The 24,351-nt window shown below is 41.9% G+C and overlaps 2 protein-coding genes across 2 annotated transcripts in view; one reads left to right on the top strand and one right to left on the bottom strand.

Annotated features, from left to right (window-relative positions):
- Positions 1-24,351, bottom strand: part of LOC308088536 (neural-cadherin) — a gene marked incomplete at both ends in the record, with an annotated part of 375,895 nt that overhangs the window by 284,707 nt on the left and 66,837 nt on the right. The gene's annotated exons all lie outside the window — the stretch shown is intronic.
- On the top strand, positions 6,650-11,341 carry LOC308081638 (uncharacterized protein; the record flags this gene model as incomplete). The annotated part of the gene is made up of 3 exons (XM_080423204.1): positions 6,650-6,737; positions 7,205-7,234; positions 10,426-11,341. The coding sequence occupies exon 3, from the start codon at positions 10,442-10,444 to the stop codon at positions 11,339-11,341; it is 900 nt and encodes a 299-aa protein (XP_080279330.1). The 5' UTR covers positions 6,650-6,737; positions 7,205-7,234; positions 10,426-10,441.

Raw genomic sequence — 24,351 nt, 5'->3', positions numbered from 1 at the left:
TGAGCCTTCCAGCCTTAATGACAGCCTCACCTGTCTAACAACAGCTCTCCACAGAGCCAGGTAAGGCACACAAGGTCAGCAGGTTTACTGGGGGCAAACCACTATTTCACTAGTCTTCAAAATAAGAAACAAAATAGAAAAAGCAACTCTGGAAAATATCTCAACCACCAACACATACAGCTGCAAGATATTAACAAACAGACCAGCAGCTGATTTAAGATGACGTCACAGCATTCAAAATTAATGGCTGAGCTGTTAAGTTTGGGATTCAGAGTAATTACCCATGCACAACATACACACACACACACATACAGTACAGTACATAAATACATTTTCATGCTATGCTTAGCCGAATGCCTGGTGTATTCTAGGGCTTATTTTATACTCCACCTTATGATGGTGTTGCATGCCAAAAACAGCCAAACTACAAGCTCCCCACCTTGTCGCAATGCAACGTGTTGTGAGCTTGCAGATTGCCTATGTTCAGTATGTGACACCGGCGCGCAACAAAGTATAAATCAGGTTTAGGGCTTCAACTGTAGTTCTCCACTGAAATCACTAGCCACTGCTTCAGGCTGCCTTGAGACTCTTCGCTCTCCTGGCTCCCAAGCTGTGGAATGACCTCACTCCTTCTGTCAGGACTGCAAAGTCACTACCAATCTCCCGCCGCAGTCTGAAAACCTACGTGTAGGAATTCAAACTAATTCCAGCCTGAGGTACTATTCATCCATCCCTCACCTCACCGGCCATCTATCTACCCCATCTGGTTCTTCCTTACTATATTTGCATCTTTGATTCCGAGTCTAGTCAGCTATTTAGATAGATTCTAGGTTCGTTGATTACTCGTTATCCTACAGTAGTTACAGTGTTTTGTAGAATTTCGTTGTCTCCTTGTTCTTTACTGTTTTTCCGACAAAATTGTGACATTTTCATCCTCCTAAGTTACTGGCAATAACCAGAATTTGCAAACGACAACTGTTTATTTCCTACTTCTCTCTAACTCTGCCTTGCTCTGCTCCCCCATGGGGTCAACTTACATTACTGAGGGCAGTTTAACGAAAGTTATTTCTAATTGCAAACCTGTGTGTGTGTGTGTGTGTGTGTGTGTGTGTGTGTGTGTGTGTGTGTGTGTGTGTGTGTGTGTGTGTGTGTGTGTGTGTGTGTGACTGTGTGTGTGTGCGTGCGTGCGTGCGTGCGTGCGTGCGTGGGCAGAAACCTTGTATCTCCATATATAAACGTTTTATGTTTTTTCATAAATTAATGCCCTACTTCATCGTACAACAACGTCGTGCAAAAGTAGCGAGAATGGACTATTTACAAGCTCACAACCATTCGCATAGCTACACACTCTCACTGAAAGAGAAAGTGGTTGAGCAAACTGAACGATTTATCAATGTCCCAACCTGTGGTGCACTGCTTTGTTGTTGTTGTTAATCAACTGTTTTGTGTCCCTCTGTGGATTGCAATTGCACCCATCTGCATTTTCTTCTGGCGCTGGGATTGGGCCACATTGCGTTACGTCAAAGGTCCCCTCACCAATACCTTTGTGTGACTAGTCGACTCACTTGAAAAATGATCTTTACTAATTGATTACTACTGGAAATAAAAAAATACAACAGAGCACTCTAGAACTGAACTCTCATCCTGCAGACAGTGTGGATGGACAGGGATTATTTACAAGCTCGGGGGTTAACAATGCATTAGGCACTCTGTAAAACATTACGGTAGTAAAGAAGAAAAGTCGGGCTCCCAATATAGACATGGTAAAAATTAATCTCGAGTATGGATTATGACTCCAGTGCAGTGTGCTCTGTCTTCTGCCTCCAGCTAGTCTACAGTAGTCTGAAGAGTGGAATTTATGTATTATCACCATGGTTTCTGGCTCAAATTTATCATTGCATCAGCATCTCATATCATGAGGCCCTTTTATCATGAGGCATCGTCTGCATACATGTTGGTGGCCAGTTCATCCGTGTTCGTGGAGGTGGTTTGGAGCAATAACGTGCTGCATAGCTCTCATCTCTACAGAGGGATGTGAGATGGCGGCATGGCAATCTCCTCAGGGCTCCACATGTCTATCATCATACTGGGACCCAGTTATTCTGCGAATGAGTGAGTGAGTGAGCGAGCGTACGTGCCTGTGTGTATGCACATCTCAGTGCAATTCATTCTGTGCATCTGTTAACCCGTTAAAACCGGGAAACTAAGCCACTTTAACCACTTTAACCATTATTGTATACGTTGGCTATTAAAAAATAGCAGATATACAAGCTCGTAGCGCGTTACTTCGTGCCGCGCTATGAGGTTGTAGATTCAATTCAATTCAATTCAATTCAATTTTATTAAAGTGTCAAATCACAACAAGTTGTCTCAAGACACTTTACATGTAGAGAAGAGACCCGACAATCCCACCCTGAGCAAGCAATTTTGCGACAGTGGCAACGAAAAACTCCCTCTTAACTGGAAGAAACGTCAGGCAGACCCTAGGCTCTAGGGTGGCGGCCTTCTGCCTCGACCGTGTCGGGGGAAAGAAGAGAGAGAGAGGGAGAGACAGAGGAGAGACAGAAAGAGATACAGTACAAGTAGTAACAATAACAATAGTAGCAAATATAATAGTGTAAGATAGTATATGATAATATAATATAGTACAGCAATAATGTGTATGCAGTATATAATGGTATAATATAAGAATGTTAAGATCATATACAGTATAGTGTAGTGGTATAGTGTAGTGTAGTAGAAATCCACGGTCGTGCTCCATGGAGAGGCCCGGTCCGCAGTAGATCTGCTATTTCGGAACAATCATCAAATATTTGTATATAAAAAAAAATTGAAGCGAAAATTTTTAACTCAAATCTTGGCCCTGGAACAAAGTATTTTGAGATGGGGGTCCGCGGCCAAATACATATAATTTTGGGGGTCTTTGACATGAAAATTAATTGTAGAATCGGGCCTCAGGTCTTAATGGTTACTGTTTGACTGCATGTGTAAAGGGCTGTTCACACGAGCACAAATATGTTGTTTAAAAGAAAGTCCTCAAGTCCACATCACAACTATAACGACAACCATAGACATGAGCAATATGGTTTGGATCAGAATGATTCTTATGAACGATAGAAACACTGACAGCCAATCACACCTATGAGAAGGACACTCTGCACTGAAAAAAATGAGAAGTTGGCCTATGGGATATAATTGAACTGATTATATGTGCTCAACATAAACAATTAATGTTTGACCAAAAAACCTGATTACATTGTGTTGAGATAACATGAAGCTTGACATCATCCTCTGAAAGTGATTCAATCACATTGCCCTGACGCGTTTCAATTGCACCGGAAGATCAGAGGGGGGCGCTAATAAGCGCGCGGACGGAAGTTCGCTTTTCCCTCTTTTTTCATCCACTTGTTGATGGAAGCATCCCCTCAGGCACACGGTAAGAATATAAACCCTTAATCCATCCATCTAAACGTTATAAGGTTTACATTTCATATCAGTAGGCCTAATGTGTTTGTTATCGTTCAAAAGACGTACTTGGTAGGGAATGTCAACACTTAACAGCAACGCTGTTTGCATTAACATTAGCAGCAGCATTAGCGCTAGTTTAGCTAGTCCCTGCAGCTAGCGCTGCTAGCCTGTGTCATATTATTAGTAAAACCTTGATTCTGTCCATCACACAACGGTGTTGCTTCCCAACATGTCGCCAGGTGTGCATCGATATAACCCGTTGAAACGGGTGGGTCTAAGTACCCGTATCATCCATATTGTTCAATAAAAAGCATTTTAATCTGATCGGCGGCCATTTTCTCAGAGTTATAATGTATCAGAGACTGCAATACACCTCCCAACCGGTAGGGTCACGTCATTGAAAGCATTTTATGGAAATTGAGAAAATGGCCACCGGTTGGATTAAAAAGATTTTTATCGAACAATACGGAAGATACGGGTACTTAGACACAGGCGTTTTGATTTGTTACATCCGTGGCCGTGGGGTCATCACTTTATATTTGAAATGTGAACGTTTATGTAGATGTACGGGTTGTAATGGAGACATTTCCAATACCAGGAACAAGTAGCACTTGTTTGGTACAGACGAGCGTCATGTGAACCACCATGCCTAGTAATGTTTGTGCCTATTAACAACGTTATATTGATCAAACCGTGACTCTGTTCATCACACGTGTCGCGCTAGCTAGACTATTAATAGTTGTGCACTTGAAGTGCAGTCTCAGCAACTTATTTATGCACCAAAGGGTGAAAATAAAGGCACATCTAGTCTACATTATACTCGTAGTAGAAACACATTGTTTAGCCCTGTGGTTCTCAACCTGTGGGTCGGGACCCCCAGGGGGGTCCCCACATGATGTTGGGGGGTCCCCAGATGATAGTGAAGTGACAATTTAAGGACTTTTAAACCTTTTTAATACCTAAAAAGAAAGTAAAAACACAAGTAATCAATGAACTAGTATAAAACATTGGCCAAATTGTCAATTAATATAAGAAAGAGACAAACATTGTGAAAATAGCGGCTGGCGTTGTGAGCTTGTAGATCTGCTATTTTCACAATATTTATCTGTGGAACGGAGTCAAACAAAATGGGGCGTCCCCAGTTCAAATATGATTATTTTGGGGGGGTCCCCAGTTCAAATATGATTATTTTGGGGGGGTCCCCAGTTCAAATATGATTATTTTGGGGGGGTCCCCAGTTCAAATATGATTATTTTGGGGGGGGTCCCCAGTTCAAATATGATTATTTTGGGGGGTCCCCAGTTCAAATATGATTATGTTGGGGGGGGTCCCCAGTTCAAATATGATTATTTTGGGGGGTCCCCAGTTCAAATATGATTATGTTGGGGGGGTCCCCAGTTCAAATATGATTATGTTGGGGGGGTCCCCAGTTCAAATATGATTATTTTGGGGGGTCCCCAGTTCAAATATGATTATTTCGGGGGGTCGCGGCCTGCAAAGGTTGAGAACCACTGGTTTAGCCAAAGTGTTGCTTCAATCCAGCCTCAGATTAAAGGACTTCCTAAAAACGAGACAAATTTCAAAATAAAACTGGAATTTAGCGATGATTTATTAAAATGTTGGTCCTCCCTCCTTTTTATATGCCATATCTTGAGATTTCAGTAAACCCTTGTTGTGTGCTGTGTATTAATGTATTTGTTTATTGAGTCAAAAATGGAAATGGTAACTTTTGAGGAAGACTAACTAATATTAACCAGTATTAATGTGGCATAAATTGTTACTTGCTGTTTTAATTTAAAGTGAATAAAATGTCAACTTCTGCAAATCATGGTGTCTTCACTCAGCTCCTCAACCCAGTTTTAAAGCTCTGTAAAGCCTTCTTTTTAAAGTTAAAACCTTAAATGGCTGTAGGTGCAATTCCAACTGGTGTAGTCAGTAGTGTTTTCATGTATTTAGTAACTTCTATTTTGTCCATTTGGTTACATATGTAACTGCTAACAACCGTGTTTGTTAAACAAACACAAAAAAAAATAATGTTTCAAACACAAAAAATGTTATGTTTCATTTGAACTGACCCTGCTCTACAAAATGGAGCAGGGGTGATGCAACTTTAATGATGTAGAAGGCCACTATTTCCACACTCACTCAAGAGGGACACATTGCATATATTGTCAAGCAGAAACCTCTTATTTCCGTATTTTAACATTCTCCATAAATGAATGCCGTACTTTGCTGTTTGTAACATGTTGATGTGTTGCAGACAAACGACCTGTGTAGCGGGTTGAGTGTCATCCTGCATCCAAGTCAAGGACCCCTCACACACCACTACGAGACCCTTCCATCAGGCTGAAGGTCATTAAGGCTAGCTGTGAAATAACTGTTGGATTCACATACACACTCACACACTCACTCACACAAACTCTGTTCTCTCTTTGTGATGCCAAGTGCAATATGGCACCACAGTTGTATGTTTTTAACCTGTTTGATGTGGGTGTGTTACAGACAAACAACGTTTATAGCGGCTTGAGTCTCGCCCTGCATCCAAGTCAAGCCTGTCGTCCCTGCTCCACTGGTAAATACTAACCTGTTAACCTTAAAAAATGACTGCTTATGCAGTCAATGTTGTAGAAATGTTTGAATGAATACTATAACACTTTGGTAAAACTACAGAGTTACCGTTGTATGTTTGTAATCTGTTGTATGTTGATGTGTTGCAGACAAACGACCTGTGTAGCGGGTTGAGTGTCATCCTGCATCCAAGTCAAGGACCCCTCACACACCACTACGAGACCCTTCCATCAGGCTGAAGGTCATTAAGGCTAGCTGTGAAAGAACTGTTGGATTCACATACACACTCACTCACACAAACTCTGTTCTCTCCGTTTGTGATGCCAAGTGCAATATGGCACCCCAGTTGTATGTTTTTAACCTGTTTGATGTGGGTGTGTTACAGACAAACGACGTTTATAGCGGCTTGAGTCTCGCCCTGCATCCAAGTCAAGCCTGTCGTCCCTGCTCCACTGGTAAATACTAACCTGTTAACCTTAAAAAATGACTGCTTATGCAGTCAATGTTGTAGAAATGTTTGAATGAATACTTTAACACTTTGGTAAAACTACAGAGTTACCGTTGTATGTTTGTAACCTGTTGTATGTTGATGTGTTGCAGACAAACGGACCGTGTAGCGGGTTGAATCTCGCCCTGCGTCCAAGTCACGCTCCGGCACGCTGTCAACTAGGCTCATTGTACTGTAGGCTCATTTTCTTGTGGTGAGTATATGACTTCATTCACTTCCCCTCTACCTTAACTATCAAATGATCTGCTTAATATCAAATGATCTGCTTAATATCATCGCTGTTGGGCAGAAACCTTGCATGTCCACAACATTGAATGAACGTAGTTGTTCAGTCACAAGTTATTGTTAATACTTTCATTGGTTAAATATTCATATAATCGACATACGCACCTAACTACTCAATCTGGCAACCCAAATTTGCATTTTATTATAGGTGAAGATTTTCAAAATATATTCACAATTTGTTTGTTGCTGTAACCGCCAATCTCACGACCTGATGCATCAAGCTGTGAGTTTCCCTACTTGTGACACTGCCATGATGAAGTATAAAATGGGGCATTCATGTATTAAAATAATAAAAAAATGGGTTTCTGCCAGACGGCAACAACATCCATTGGATTTATTGATGATCACTAATTGCAACATTCTCTTCTTTTTCAGTGACTGTTGCTGTGAATGTGGCTGTGTAAGGTGTGTGCTGTAGCAGTGTCTAGTAGGTCCCAACTTTTAAAACATTACAGAGAGAAACATACGATTCATGGGAAAAATTGTCGTTTTATGTGTATATATACAAGCTGCCCTTGTACTTTTAGAACTTGGAATGCTCTTCAAATTCATTTAAACAGATGTCATGTGACCGTTACCAGTCACAATCGTTCAGCTGGTTGTACATTTAGCTGCCAACTATGCCCGTGTAAAGATCTTGCCTCTGAAAAAGATTATTGGACTCACATTAATGCACACCTGAAGAAAGAGGAAGTAGTGACTTGCATGTTTTTGGGTTGCAACTATCAAACAAATATCTGTGGCACGTTTAAATCTCACAGGAGCAGAACACATCGTTCTTATTCTTTATTAGATTTTAAACCAGATATTGTGACAACTACCGCAACAGTTGACCAAGAAGCTGTAGAAAATGATGATGATGATGTAGTAGGTGAGGCATGCTCTGATGTACAACCAGATAGTAATATTGATGCCACAGAGGACCTTCCCCAAGTAATTGAGCACTCCTTTGCTGCAGCTTTGTTGAAACTTGAACATTTTTCTCATGTACCAAGTAAAACAATCAATGAATTCTTACAAGAGCTTCACCGCATAACTAGCTCTCTGTATATTCCCATTACTGATAATGTTTTGGGTCAAGTTTTTCAGAAGCACAATCTCCAAGTTGACAGATCTATCATAAAGGAAATAGCCAGTACTTTGTGCACAGTTAACCCTATAACTAAAGCTATACAGAAAGGTGGCACTCTGAGTTCTTCATATCAACGTAAGAAATACTATAAGGCTAACTTCAAAGTTGTTGAGCCAATTGAATATTTTCTGGATATTAGAAAAAAGAAAACCTTTCAGTATGTTCCCATTCTGGAATCCCTGCAAGTGCTCTTGAATAGGAAAGATGTTTTGGACCTTGTAGTTGGTAATCACAGACCACAAGCAGAGGCAGAAAATCTGAATCTGTATAGGTCTTTCAGGGATGGCCAACATTTTAAGAAAAATGATTTCTTCTCAGGTGACGAGTTAAGAATATCTATTGGATTGTATGCGGATGACTTTGAAGTCTGTAATCCTCTGGGCACCTCCCGTAAGAAACACAAACTTTGTGGTGTATACTGGGTGCTCAGTAACCTACCCCCAGAATCCAATTCCTCTTTGTCCTCCATTTACTTAGCCATTTTATGCAAAACAGATGATCTAAAGAAACATCGCTTGGAAGTTTTAGAGCCACTGCTAAAAGATCTCAGGGCTTTGGAAGAAGAAGGCATATTTGTTTCGGAGTTGGGAACAACTCTGAAAGGTACAGTTCAAACTGTTGCAGCAGACAATTTGGGAGCTCACTCACTTGCAGGCTTCGTTGAAGGTTTCACAGCTCATTATTGTTGCCGTTTTTGCATTGCAAGTAACGCAGACTTCCAATCACAAGAAGTGGGAGCAGGAAAGTTCAGCCTCAGAAGTAAAGAGCAACATGAGGCTCATGTAAAGTCAGCTAAAGAGAGTGGCACTAGCAGTTTTGGAGTAAAACAAGCTTGTCCTTTGACTAAAGCTCTTTCTCATTTCCATGTCCTCACTGGGTACCCTCCTGACATTGCTCATGATATCTTTGAGGGCGTTGTACCTGTTGAACTTGCACTGTGTCTCAAATTATTTATATCCAAGAAGTATATTACTTTGGAGGGCATAAATAATGCCATTCTGAACTTCCCCTATAAGTGGACTGATAAAACTAATAAGCCTCATATTGTGCCACAAAATCTTTCAAGCAGGAAATCCATAGGTGGTAATGCACATGAAAACTGGTGCCTGTTAAGATTGCTCCCGTTTCTAATAGGGACTAAGATTCCTGAGGGCGAGCCAGCATGGCTGGTTCTGATGGATTTAAAAGAGATTATGGAGCTTGTTGCTGCGCCAGTCCACAATGATGAGTCCATTGCTTACCTTGATTGCAAAATCTCAGAGCATAGACAAAGATATCAGGAGCTATTTCCTGAAAATAGACTGCTGCCTAAACACCACTACTTGGAACATTACCCCACATTGATTAGGTTGTTTGGACCTCTTGTGGGACTTTGGACTTTAAGATTTGAGGCAAAGCACAGTTTTTTTAAAAAGGTTATTAAACATACCAGTTGCTTTAAAAATGTGCCGTTGTCACTGGCTGTGAAGCATCAATTCATGATGGGGTACCACTTGTCATCTCCAAGTCTTGATAAACCAACGCTAGATGTGTCAAGTGTATCTACAGTCCCATTAGATATCTTGAAGGAGGAGATAGCTCAAGCTGTTAAGCAAAGATACCCTGACCTATCTGAAATCCATCTGGCTAAAAATGCTTGGAGCAAGGGTATAAACTACAGAGTAGGGATGGTAGTTCCCCATGGGTCTGAAGGTGGCCTACCTGAATTTGGGGAAATTAGTCAAATATGCATTTTGGATCAGAGATTGTGTTTCATTTTGAAAGAGCTGTGTGGATGGTATAATGAGCACTATAGAGCCTATGAGCTGACTCCAGCTCCTACACGAGGACTGAATCTTGTAGATGTAAATGAACTTGCCGATGATTACCCCCTGGCTGAGTATCGGGTTGGAAATGTACGGATGGTGACCTTGAAAAGGTCAATCTGTCTGTGATAAGGTAACAAATTAAACGTGTGTTGTATGGGTCTTCCTGTCTCTCCAGCTCTTAATACACAAAAAGAAATGTCAGGTTGCTGTACCAATTTAATCCAATCAGGAGGAAGGACTCATACAGGATAAACGAGTGAAATTGGAAGTGATGACGTAAAGAAATGAGCAGACAAAATGGAACTGGAACACTATAAAACAAGCTGATAAATGGTTACTCTTTGCTGATGAGGTCAAATTAGCTACCAACCCGAAAATGTATTTTAGTTAGAGCTGGAGAGACGCGTAGAGCCCTATTACTGAACACTATAGCTATGATTTCTATCACTAATTTCACATCTTAGAGGTATAACTTGACATTTTAACCCAAAAGGTGTGAATTTTCAATATAGCCACAGTCCTGTGTGGTGAAAACATGCCTGTGAAGATACGGTTATTAATACTAGTGCTTTTTTCAGGTTAATTCAACTTTGAACAAAGTTGCCTCTTGAATTGACTACAACTTGTATCATGAGTGTGCTTTTCTTTTTCCTTAGACAAAGAAGGTGGACCATGGCAACCTCGGCAGTTCTCAGAGTCATCCTGGGGGAGAACAGCAGCCAGAGAGTGGTCCTTCCCTTGGGCCTGCCAGATACCGTGACTCAACTGGAGAATGAGATAAGGAGGCAGTGTCAACTTCAGGACCTGTTTCGACTGCAGTTCATGGATGAACTTTTTGGAAACATCTTCCAGGACTTGACTTCCATGGAAGAAATACAAGACAGAGCTACAGTCAAAGTGCTGCCCCTCAGACCTGTTGTTGCTGGGGGCTGTGACAATGGCCCATTAACTCCGACACACGTTCCTAATCACGCTGGTGAACCCTCATCCGTTTCACCTGCTGACACTACTGTGATGCTCTCATCTCAAGAGTCCGTTTCCCCTAGGTCTTCTTGGCCAGAGGTCTTCCACATTCCCCGTTTTACTTATGATGCAGAGCTGAAGCTTGAGCAGGCCAGCCAAGTCTACAGAGAAGAAGGGACGCGGCTGATCCCTGATCCAAAGCTGAGGTCTGACATACTTCAGGGTTTGAACCAGGAGATAGTCCAATACAAAGTCTATTTCGCAGACATGGATGCTGAGAAAATCGCACAGGCACTCATCCAGAAACATCCTTGCTTAACAGAGGTAGCCTCTGAGACTGGATGTTCTGGATGGGTAAGGAGTATTAAAAATAAGCTGTCCAGTTATCGCACAATTCTCCGGAAGATGGGATGTCGGGAAGTGACTGTAAATGCCTTGAAGCACAAACCAGATGGCAGACGCAGTCCTGCCTTTGCTGTTAAGAAGCCAAAGAGAGGTGAAGTGGCTTACTGCCCCTCCTTTCCGAGTGGAGAAGATGACGATTCACTGGAAAACATTCGAGTTGAACTTCTGTCTGATATCAAGAAGCGTAACAACAGAGACTGTTAAGATGAAAATGCAGAGAACATTCGCTTTAAGAAGACACAAAGTCATTGGTTGTGATCCCATGATCAGCGACTTCACAATGAGATGGCCTGCTCTCTTTGATGTGACTGAGGTTAGTATGAACTAGTGACAGTGTATGTGACTTATTGTGTAAACGCTGTGCCATATTAATGAAAATTGTCTCATAAAGCCATATGTGTGCTTTCAGATTAATGATGAGTTCAAACGGATCACCACAATTCCTCTGCAGTCTAAGTTCCTATCACAGCTGGACCTGTACTCTGCAAACCTGCTGAAGATGTTTGAAAGCACAACTGGGCAGAAAGGGAAAAAACTGAAAGCGTTGACCAACAACATGGACACTGTAAGTTATCTGATACTTTAGTAGATGTTTAGGTGGGCAAGTGAAAGGACGTCGCTAGACATAAAGCAGGAAGTGAGGCTAAACACAGGTCAGAGTACAGTAATGTCAGCCTATGGAATCCTCTGGGTGGGACCCTGTGGGGACACCCCGGCTTTCTCCTCTCAGATACTTAAGTCTCGTTAGTCGCCAGACTCCTCATCCATCAACTTGATCTGGTTCACCATATCAAGTTTTATAACGTGTAGATAGCCATTATTGTTTTGGGCGTCCTTGACATGAAAAAGTTTGAGCAACACTGAAATATAGCAACATAATTTTGTCAGGAAACGGTTTTAGAATTGGCCTCAGGTCTTACTCGGTTAAGCTAGGTGTCTAGCCCAAGTTTAACCTGTGGACCATGGTTCTTATTTTTTTTTTAGAAAAGAGTCACTCTGGCTTGTCATTGTTCCACCCATTGCTTTCCTTTGAGAGTTCAGGGGGAGGTGTGGGGTGGGCTGCTATACTTTGAGAGTTCAGGGGGAGGTGTGGGGTGGGCTGCTATACTTTGAGAGTTCAGGGGGAGGTGTGGGGTGGGCTGCTATAAAGTATGGAACTTTGTTGTGGTCCTGGTCATAAATAGAATGTTCTAAAAGGGAAAGGTGGCCATTGGAGCAGGATTTGTGTTGATGATGATAGTGCATGCACAGCACATTTTTTTTAAATGTATTGCCAAACATGTGCTGCAAGGACCTTATGCATTTGTGTATTTTAGTTTTAAGTGTGTATTCTGTTCTTCTGTCACTCATCTTTCAGGATGACATTGATGCGGGAAGGGACCTCCTAATGAAAGGACTCTGCCTCTACCTCAACGAGGATCCTGGAGACCTTGTGCAGGAGTTCATAGTAAGTGACTAATTGTAAAGTGTATACATTTGTACATCTTAGATTAAGAACCAGAGAACTTTCTCTGTCATTAGCTCTTTTTTAGCTGAGCACTCAGACGTCAGTGTTCTGTTAACTCTGCTCAAGTGTGATGCTACTCAAATGAACTGTACTGTAGTTGAATTACATAGTTGTGACTTAAACACATACTAAAATGGTAAATACTACTAAAAGCACTGACTAATTATTCTATCACTCCTTTAGTGACTGCATGATTGCTGATTATTTAACTAACAACTAAACTGTTGGCTGAGAAACATGGGCTACTAATGATTGCTTCATCTCCCATGATGGTCATACTTTACACATGACTTAGTTGCACACCAGTGTCTCACCAAAAATAGCTGATCTACAACCTCACAACACGTTGTGAGGTTGTAGATTTCGGTGCCAGACAACCAAAAAAGTACAAAAAGTGTAATCAGACTTGATCAAACCACTCTGTATATGAGAAAGAAGCTAAAGTGACACAGCCTCAAAGCACAGTGCATCTCATTAACTACAGATAAATAAATAAAACGGCCATAGCCATCCTTTTCCAGGTATACTTTTTGTGTAAAAAGCCCATTGAGATTGGGCCGTTTTTAGCCCAAGGAGTGGTTTTGGTGCAAAACAAATGCTTGCAATGGATTCAGAATCATAAAAACACCCTAGTTTGACCCCTCACATGCTACTTAAAACAGAATTACATTTTAATTTTTTTCCCCCGCATAAGGTTATGGTGGGTATAACCATCACCCCAACTTTCAGCAGCTGTCAAAAATTCCCCTAGGGAAACTGCATTTCAGTCTTTGTGAGATGTGTTACTAGACACTTTTACAAACGCATTGGTGAATATTTTTTTTGGTAAGGAATTTATTCCAAGATTGGACATTTTTCTGCTAATATCCCCTGACTACAAGCTAATCAGAGCTATATCACAGTCTTGACTCATGATTGAGATTCCTGTGTTGAATGCTGGTCTCATGAATGCTTTTTCTTAACTAATAATCCTTTTTGTGAACACTAGGATGTGGATGAGACGATCGTTGAAGGTGCGATTGAGAAGACCACCATGGGGATCTTCAGCCTAAAAAACACCGCCAGTGAGGACGATGTCAGAATTGTCCTGGAGGGGGTCACAGTCATTCAAGATTTGGAGACTGTGGCTTTTGCAGCCGCCATGTTGTTGGGACTGATTTACTCTCTGAACCTGAGTTACCCAAAAAAGCTCAGCTGCACATTTGAGGTACTGCAGAAGATCATTATGGAGTTGGATGGTGGGGTCCTCTCCCACAAAGCACAAAGCTTGAAGACCAAGCTACACCAGTGTGAGTGATGCTCACTGGTGGGGGGTGAAGGGAAGGGGGGGTACTCACACATTCTACCAGTCTTTGAAGAAGACTGTGTCAAAGAATCTCAGACTCTTGTTTGCCTCTTTAATATCTTAAAGTTGACCAAAACATGTCATGTTTTATACTAATAATGGCCAAAGTTTAACATAATAGTTAGTATAAATAGTGTTAGTTAAAGTGGTTCAAATCTAAAATGGCACTTTCCCGGTTTTAATGGGTTTGATGTTTTTATGTGCCTTATGTCCGTTCTCACTCACGGCCCAAATAAGTATAGAAATGTATAAATATTCTGACCACTTTCACATTAGAAAATACCATGCATCTTGTTCCATATGTTTGGACTGAATTAGTCCTGGACTTTGAAGAAATGCATTTTAAGAATTTTGACTCTGTTTGAATACAAGAGAACCTCTCTCAAACTGTGAATCTCTCTCTGAATGTGACTAATGGGGAAGACAAAAAAAAAATCTAATGTAAAATAACAGGTGGGTGTCTAAAATTAGCTAAAATGTATTAAAAAAAGAATGTTAACATGTTTATATTGTTGTTTGTTGAAAATGTTCATTTGATGCAGTGTTTTACATTACACAATGCACTTTACTGTATTCCCCTGCATTTGAAATAAAATGTATTTGCACTATTTGAATTGTGTTGGACTAATATGATCATATCATGTATCTAGAATAATGAACATGACTGAATAAGGTTGCCAGAACATGATTATAACATTTATAAATCAATGGAATTAAGTTAAAATAACATGACTGAATCATGTTGCCAGAACGTGATTTAAACATTTATAAATCAATGGAATGATGTTAAAATAACATGACTGAATCATGTTGCCAGAACATGACTGAATCATGTTGCCAGAACATGACTGAATCATGTTGCCAGAACGTGATTGAAACATTTATAAATCAATGGAATGATGTTAAAATAACATGACTGAATCATGTTGCCAGAACGTGATTGAAACATGTATGAATAACTTTGTTCAATTACATTAGGTGAAGTTAATATTGATGTGTTTAATCTAGACAACTGGATTGAGTGCTGCCAATGCAAACGATTAGTGTGCAACCAATGTCCACTATTCAATCACATAGATCCAACGACTTATTTTTTTCAGTGTGGGATGCAATCAGTCTCACTCACCTTCGGAATCACATCAGTGAGTTGTATAACGAACAAGATGGGCAGACAATTATGAATAGCTAGCACTAGCTGAAGGCTAGCTGACATTACCTCAGGTATAGCCTACAACTTATGATCTTGTCTCCTTATAATTAATAATCATTAATAGTCAGATTACCCATATATCCCATTGCACGTGTCTTTCAACGGCACAGAAGCAGATCTCTTCCTCCCTCTGTGTGCGCTCCGACGCAGCTGCAGACTGGTGCCACTGTTTTTTCTTCAGTGTGAACCACGCTCACAACATTATCACTATTAGTTATCGTGATTGTGTGAACGGCCCTCAAGAAATCTGAAATGTGCACACGTTCAAATGGTGGCCATTTTGCTTTTACATCATACTCAGGGGTGGTAATTAATTCCCAGGTCTATATGTGTAGTATAGAAGAGTGCTGGGATGAGCTGGGTAGGAGGTCTCCTTTAATCTCCCCCCTTCCCCCCAGAACAGCCAGCAGCCATACAGATCAATACTGGACATTGACTGAGAGCAAATGACAACACTGTAGTCACGTCTACCTAGTTAATGATGAGAGAATGACTTGGTGTGAAAAGGGCAATCCTGTCTCGTGTGGCTTGTAATATGCTCTGTAATCTCTCTCTCTCTCTCTCTCTCTCTCTCTCTCTCTCTCTCTCTCTCTCTCTCTCTCTCTCTCTCTCTCTCTCTCTCTCTCTCTCTCTCTCTCTCTCTCTCTCTCTCTCTCTCTCTCTCTCTCTCTCTCTCTCTCTCTCCCTCTCTCTCTCTCTCTCGTCCATCACTCTTTCTTCAGTTTCAAACCCCCTCCGCTCTCTCTCTCTCTCTCTTCTTCTGTCTTTATCTTGTTCTCTCTCTCCATTGTCCATCACTCTTTCTTCAGTTTCAAACCCCCTCCGCTCTCTCTCTCTCCTTCTCCGTCTTTATCTTGTTCTCTCTCTTTCTCTGTCCGGATCACTAATCCTGTCCCTTCGCAGAGCAGCAGGTAAAGTAAGAGGCTTCAGGTGCATTCATGTGTGTGGGATGTTATTTAATGTGTGTGTGTGTGCGTGCGTGCGTGCGTGCGTGCGTGCGTGCGTGCGTGCGTGCGTGCGTGCGTGCGTGCGTGCGTGCGTGCGTGCGTGCGTGCGTGCGTGCGTGCGTGCGTGCGTGCGTGCGTGCGTGCGTGCGTGCGTGCGTGCGTGCGTGCGTGCGTGCGTGCGTGCGTGCGTGCGTGCCTGTGTAGACAGGCAGTCCTCAGTCTTCTAAGTGGTTACACATTGGGCTGTAAGTGGGAAGGAGAGAGGTGGCGGAACAAAGTGAAGGAACAGACGCAAGAAGGAGGAAGTGTGTATGTGTGTGTGTGTGTGTGTGTGTGTGTGTGTGTGTGTGTGTGTGTGTGTGTGTGCGCGTGTGTGTGTGTGTGTGTGTGCGTGCGTGCGTGCGTGCGTGCGTGTGCGTGTGCGTCTAACGTGATACAAGCGTTGTACATCACAGCTTTAAGATGGCATTACCAGTAGAGCATGCAAACACAATAGATAAGCATGTTTTACACACACACACACACACACACACTCACTCACACTCACACACACACACACACACACACACACACACACACACACACACACACACACACACACACACACAGACTCACTAGCCCTGAGTCCCTTAGGAAATGGCCCTCACTGTCAATTAGGATCATGCCCTATGCCGGCCAATTCACTATGCCACAGTAAACCATTATACCCACTCTCACTCTCTCAGTCTCTGTCCCCCTAACACACACATGCATGCATGTGCTCGCGCAGACACACACACACACGTGTGTGCGCTCGTGCGCACACGCACACACAGAAACCCATTACATTATAAACAGCAAAACCTCATGGGATGCTGTGCCACTGACAGCCCATTACAAGTCTGCAGAGACCTGAGATGGTTTACAGCCAGTCGAAGCATGGGGACGCTAATGCTAACTGCTCTCACATAAACACACCCACACACACAGACACACACACACACACACACACACACACACAAACAAAATCCATTACATACTGACAGATGCCTAGACGCTCACACAGCCAACATGGACACACTCATGAACATGTAGAAGATGCACACTATAATAAAAACACACAGACGCACAAAGAAAAGACAGCACACACACACACACACACTCCCTCACAAACAATCACACACACACTGACAAACACACGTTGGGCAGCTGTGCACACTTACAGACATACACACACAATATGGGACATGCACAATAATGCATACATGAGGATCACACAATCTAGCCAGGGATATGTATTGTACTGCAGGTCTCAGTGAAGCAAAGAACAGAACAGCGTGGTGCAGTGTTAAGCCACCGGAGGCACTCCAATAGGTTTACAATTCAATTGTCTCTCCATGCCTCTGCCAAGGCCACTGAGATTAAAAGCTTCCTTCAAATATATTGTATACTATATACCATACACTATACACAGTATGTAAGGAAACCACAAGGGCATTTTCTATTAATCCGTTCTCGCTTGCTTTACCCCATGTGGGTTGAAAGAAGGGCAACATGTAGCTTCACAAAGCTAAACTTTCAAGCAGTAATAATGTATTGTGTGTAAATTGATGAGAAAGAAAATAAATGTAATCCGTTTCAAAGACCAGCTGAATGTTTCTCACACATCCGGACAGGATGGTCAGCTGAACCAGTGAATGACATGCCCCCATCGCCGTGATTGGCTGAGGAAGCGCCCAACCCCTGTTTCACAAGGAAATGTGTCATATGGTTGAGAAAAGCCATTTCAACTGGTCTTTAAGATAAGTCTGAAAATAAATGTGGGAAACTTGAAAGGGTCTGAAAACTTTCTGTATCAAGTTGTCAGAATCAGAATTTGTTTATTGGACAGGTATGTTTATATACTGTATGAGGAATTTGACTGGCATGCATTGCTCTTATATAAAAGAAAAAAGAAGAAACAAACAGTATAGAAAGGCTTAAAAGTTCCAGAATATGAGAAAAATATGAAAGTAATAACAAAAATTAGTGTTGGGTTAAACCAGGGGGGGGGGGGGTATTCCATCAACGTGGCCAAAGAAATGTGGGCTTAATTGAAAAACCTTGTCAACATTAACCCTTGAACATTAACTCACCTTAAACCAGTCTTGAACGATCTCGTATTGTGCACAAAGTACATACTGTAACCAGCCCCAAACAGTGAATTGTCGAAAAGAAGAAATGAAAAAGAGGGGGAAACTACACCAGTGTTCTGCTCAGCAGTGGAACAATGCCTGCTGATCAAACTCTACAAAGAAGGATACGGCAGCCAGCTGTCTCCTCGGGCTATAGGATGGGAACTCTATACTCTCCAGGAGATGGGATCCAAAAGTCACAGCACTCGCGGACTGTAAAAGGATGATAAACAGTATCAGAAAATGAATGTGTTCTTATTAAAAAAAAGAAGACGTTTATTTTAAGTCGATTGATTAATGGCCAGAACTACAGGTAAAGCTTTACACAGTTTAGCCAGAGGAATCCCACCTGCCAAACCTTGAACTTCACTGTCAGCAGTCTGATGCAACAGAGAGTGAAAATGTCCCATAATATGATTAAATTGGAAGAGATATACTGAAATTCACTATATATTTCTGAAGAGCATTCAAAGCAGCCTGTTCTTTTATTCTGCAGTTTAAAGAGTTATATATAGTCTAGAGGGAATGGGGGGGGGGGGGGGGCTCATCAGACATTATTCTCCAAGGTGCTCAGGAAAAATACAAGGTGTTGTCTACTACTTTTCTGCCCATTGGAAATTATTTCAAACACAGCTAAATACAGCTAAAAACAGGGTAACAGCTTGACAGTTAGCCTGGTATGGAGCAGGCTTGTTCAGCTGTATAAATAACCTAACCTTGGTTATTGTGCAGGGAATCCAATAAGCCAAAGTCACGGAACTCTCACAAAAGTTTGTGAAACTAAAGCCAGGATTTTCCTTCCCTGGTTTTTCCTGCTCTCCCCTACAGTAGGTGTGAGCAGTATGGGCAGTGGGAAAAATATTGGGACGTGTAAGACAAGACAAATAATCATGTATCATCTTTTGCACAGATCAGATATAAATAAATATAGCAATCATTTAGCAAAAGTTATGTAGCAGGTATTGTAAATTTTACATATTAGATATTCTAAAATCTACATATTAGAAATCATACATATATTGTAGACACTGCACTTGGTCGGCGCACGTGTGAAAACAGCAAGGACAATGTTCTATAATCCACAGCTGGTATGCAGTTCAGCTGTTGAGGAGTGCAACCGTATGTGTGCCTTGTATGCATTATATATATATATATATATATATATATATATATATATATATATATATATATATATATATATATATATATGTATAGAGAGAGAGAGAGAGAGAGAGAGAGAGAGAGAGAGAGAGAGAGAGAGAGAGAGAGAGAGAGAGAGAGAGAGAGATAGTTGGAGGGGGTAGGTTGTAGGAAGTTCACATCCAACAATGTTATTCAGGCTGACTGAACTGACAAGGGCAGATTACACTGAGAAACGCAGGCGTAACGTAGGAAAGAAGAGATTGCAGGACAGGGAATGCTCCGCAGGCTGCGAGAGGCACACAGACTGACACACAACTAGATTGACGGTGCATTTCTTTTCTTTTTAAAGAACAATAAAAATACAATAAAATAAAATAAAAACTCCCAAACATATACACACATGCATTCACACAAACACACAGCGGATACTGTATATAGAGCCACAAAACCACATCCTGTCTTCACACTCCATATGGCTTTCTTTGCCCAGACACCTCTTCTCTCCATATCTCTATTCTCTCCTTTTCTTCTCTCTCTCTGTCACCTCCCTTGTTTCATCTGCCTCTCGCCCGCCCACCCACCGCCTACCTCCCCACTCGCTCTGCTCTCCTCGCTGAGGGAGAATGGCAGAAGATAAACATACAGTATATAGGCACAGACTCTCTATTTGGCTCTTTCAGTTTCTGTCTGTCTCTCTGTCTGTGTGTCTGTCGTTCTGTCTCTCTGTCTGTACTTCTGTCTGTCTGTCTTCTCCTCTCTTTCCCCTTGCTATTCCTCCCCCATTGGGGAGGAAAAAAATCCATACAGAAGTAAACAGTGAGAAATCGCGAAAGCTGGGAGGAAAGGGAAGGGATAGAGCGTGCAGAGATAGAGAAGAGAAACGGGGGGCCTCACAGGAAAGAGAGAAAAAAACGTGTTTTATTTCCTGCATCTACGGGAATCATCACTTCTCCTGTTCTAGCTTGCCAACACGACAACCTAGGGGGGCACACGGAAAAAAACACAAAGATGTGTGCATGAATCTCACACACGCACACACACACACACACACACACACACACGCACGCACGCACACACACACACACACACACACACACACACACACACAGAATGATATTTTAAGTGTACAATAGAATTTAAGTATACAAATGGAACAATGTACACTATTTAATTTAAATTAACACTGAGGGGTTTACTGGGTACACTACAGGCAACAAACAACAAAAGAGCGACCCATCTGGGTACACTCTTGGAGTTAAATTAACTGTGTTTTCGTTTTTACTGTGTACAGGCAAACGGAAATTACAACACACAAGCAGAAGAGGGAGTGCAGTGCTGCTCTTAACTTGCATCTGTCTTTTTCCTTACTTAACCTCACCCCATGCATCTCCAATGCTCAGCAGCACCCCCACATCCATCCCCGTCCCCCGCCCCCAGAGGCACGTAGCATCGACCCAGTAAAGTGTGAGTGAAGGCTATTGTTTAGAAGCGCAGCCTGTGTAATTTCACCATTAGTCTCAATCCCCAGACAACTTGGCCACAGCCCTGGGGTTGTGTGAAATGGTGTGCGTGAGTGAGCGTGTGCCCACATGCATGTGTGTTGGTATATGAGCGCGTATGCTCGCGCGCGCGTGTGTGTGTCCAGAGGAAGCCGTGGATGGCTGGTCATATTGGTGGCTATAAGGCAGAGTAATGAGCACCCTCCAACCCCGGGGTATGGCAGTGAGAAACAGAAAGATTAAGAAACAAAAGGGAGAAATGGAAGAAAAACACTGTGGAAATAAGACAAGAAGGGAGGGCTGAGATACAAAGAGGATGAAACGAGAAGAGAGAGAAGAAACAAAAAATTGGAGAGGTGATGGCACAACAGAAAACTGAGCACCTAAAAAGAGATAATGTGGAGCCCTTTGTGCTCCGACCCCTTCACGCACGCACACACACACACACACACACACACACACACACACGCACGCACACACACGCACGCACGCACGCACGCACGCACGCACGCACACACACACAAACACGCGCACACACGCTCACACGCTCACGCCAGGCTATTCAAGACTTAACATTTTAAGCTCATAGCAGTATCTCAGTCTTTCTCTGTACATGGCCTTAATCTGCTTTCAGCTCCATGCTTATAACCTCGTCCTTTACACAAACACACGGAATGTTCCTCTGGCTACACACAGCGTGTGTGGGTGCCATGGGAAATTCACCAGCAACCACCACCTCACCAGCAGGCACACAGAGATGGAAGAGGCATGGACGGGCAGCTTATGCATCCTCGGGGGTTTTATATGGTGGTCCTTCACCGTATAGCTCTGCCTCTAGGAAGGAACCCGTGTCCTCTGGATTTGATTCAATAAAGGGATTTGGGAGTAGGGAATACGAGATATCGGGGGGTGGGGGGGGGGGGGTTGGCGACGGGGGCGTTATAGGGACTATAGGAAGGCAGGCAGAGTGAGCAAGCAAGTGTAAAAAGGGAGCCACCGAGGAGCAAAAGTGGGATTCAAATAGAAGAAAGATGTGATTTTGCTGATTGCACTGGGATTGCATGTCCCAGTCTCTTAACCCGTTCAATCCGGGAACGCCATAGACTGTATAAAAGAGATGGACAAAGTGACGCCCCCAGACTCTACAGACCATAAATGGAGCCCATTTTTCAACGATTTCAAATCCGCCATCTTTCATATATATACAAAAAAGCAACCAGAAATCAATCGCTAAATGAATGCTATTGGTTGGGTAGCTTGTCAATCAAGAGCGGGGGCAGGGAATGAATGCTATTAGTTGTAAAGCTTGTCAATCAAATCATCCCGCCCCTCCTAGAGCATAACCTACTTTTATCGTCAATTTTAAAATAAATGGGACCATAATTTACCAAAACGCATATCATGCTGATTGAAAGAAGACTTTAAACTAGCGACTTGAAGCATACAGTATAGTATTTATGACAATGTTTATTAAGGTAATAAAATCAAGTCTAAAGTTCGTCAAAAACCCACCCAGTTGAATGGAGAAAAAATATTTCTGACACCAGCACGGGTAAAACAGCGAAACTACAGGCCATTCATATGAACTGTCACTTCCTATATAGACTCACTTTCAAAGCAGGAAGCTGGGCCCTTGGGGAGCGCATACTGTGTCATTTTAGTTTTTTTGCTATAACCATTATTCTATACTTTGGGCTATTCAAATAGCAGATATACAGGTTTTTTTAAACGTATGTTGTTATAATATCAGTGGTTCTCAAACTTTTTTCATGTCAAAATGATATGTATTTGTGTGCGGACCCCCCCCCCCCCCCCCCCCCAACTCAAAATATTTTGTTCCATATATATTCAAAGATGTGCACACATTTTCACGATTTTTCAAAAATAGCAGATCTACAAGCTCATAGCCCGGCACTCGTGCCGGGCTATGAGCTTATAGATCTGCTATTTTTGAATAGCCAAAGAAATCTTAAGCAACACAGATGCGCTCCCAGATTGAATGGATAATAAATGGTCAAATTCTGTCCACAGTTCTTCTCCTGCCCTTCTCAGCCATGCCAGAAATAGACTCTTATCAAAATGTGAGTGCTTTAGTGCCAATACAATATAACCTATAGCATCTTTATGGTTAGTGTTTAAAAAGCCTATACTTTTAGATGGGCAGTAAAAACTGTCAGTAATGCAACACAGATATTTATACAGTAGATCGTATGCAACAATATACGGTTATTAGATTTAAGGTATAGAAACGTGTACAAAGCAATGCATGTGTTATAATGCATTATGAGGGTATGCAATGCATTGTGCATAACACATTGCTAGTTTTACCGACAATACTTTGGTTTTGTCAAATAGCACAGCATCTGAAAACAATGTATTTTAGATGCAGTTATCTACTAAACTTTGCTGATTAAAACCTATGCAGCTTGGGGTGAAATTGAATGCTGGCTTGTAGTGGAGAGAGGGAATTAACAATGACTTAAACATGGTCCTTGCCTTCCATTATTAACATCCTGGACATCACTTTAGATGGAAATAAAATGTCCTTGGCATTTCCCATTCTAAAGTGGTGTCCTTGATGCTGATGCTGATGACAATGATGATGCGTGATGGTGACAACAGTGATGATGAATGTATTGGCAAAGAATTCAATGGATGCAATGCAATAATAGTACAATGGAGGACAGGAATAGTGTGAAAGGGGTGCAATTAACTCAACTGCTGAATAGTTTCTCCATATAAACATCTAATAATAAAGAAAAGAAAATGCCTCATGTGCCAATTGGACATATTGGAAGTAACAAACACACACACGCTCGCATGCACAAACATATACATTCATAGCCTTTGCTAAAATGAAAAACTGAAAAGCACTAATAGAACAGTATAGTGTAGCACAGACTGAAGCCTAATCTTAAAGCACAAAATGTCCCTTGGCTTTGAAGCTTCTGCAAATTAAATGTTCTCCTTTTCCTGTTGTAATTGAGAGCTGGCATGGTCTTCTTGATTCAGACAATGTTTTACCAGGACTCAAGCAACTACGCTACACCGTTCATCAAAACATGCCAAAAACTAGTGGCAAAATGTCAGCATTTTCCCTCCATCTTTCAATGGAAACCTTGTATGAAAATGTTCACTGTGAAAAGGCTTGAACGGCCAAGGCTCCAAAAAGTTGACGAGTCCAGCAATGCATTTTATTTACCTCACAATGTGCATAATAATTCACAGCAAAAATAATTCAAAATAAATAAGACTGGCCAAAACAAAGCTCCAAATAACAGAATTTAGGAATAAATGAAACAAACCAGGAACTTAAGAAACTATAACAAGGAAACCCTTCAACAAAGGCCCTGGTAGCTCTCCCCTGGATGTTGTCATGGCTAGCTTCAAGCCAAACTGAACTTGTACCC

This window comes from Gymnoscopelus braueri, assembly GCF_963280865.1.
Source record: "Gymnoscopelus braueri genome assembly, chromosome: 1".
In the NCBI taxonomy this organism is placed as follows: Eukaryota; Metazoa; Chordata; class Actinopteri; order Myctophiformes; family Myctophidae; genus Gymnoscopelus; species Gymnoscopelus braueri.
The sequence above is the reverse complement of the archived record's forward strand: the minus strand, read 5'-3'. Positions and strand labels throughout refer to the sequence as shown.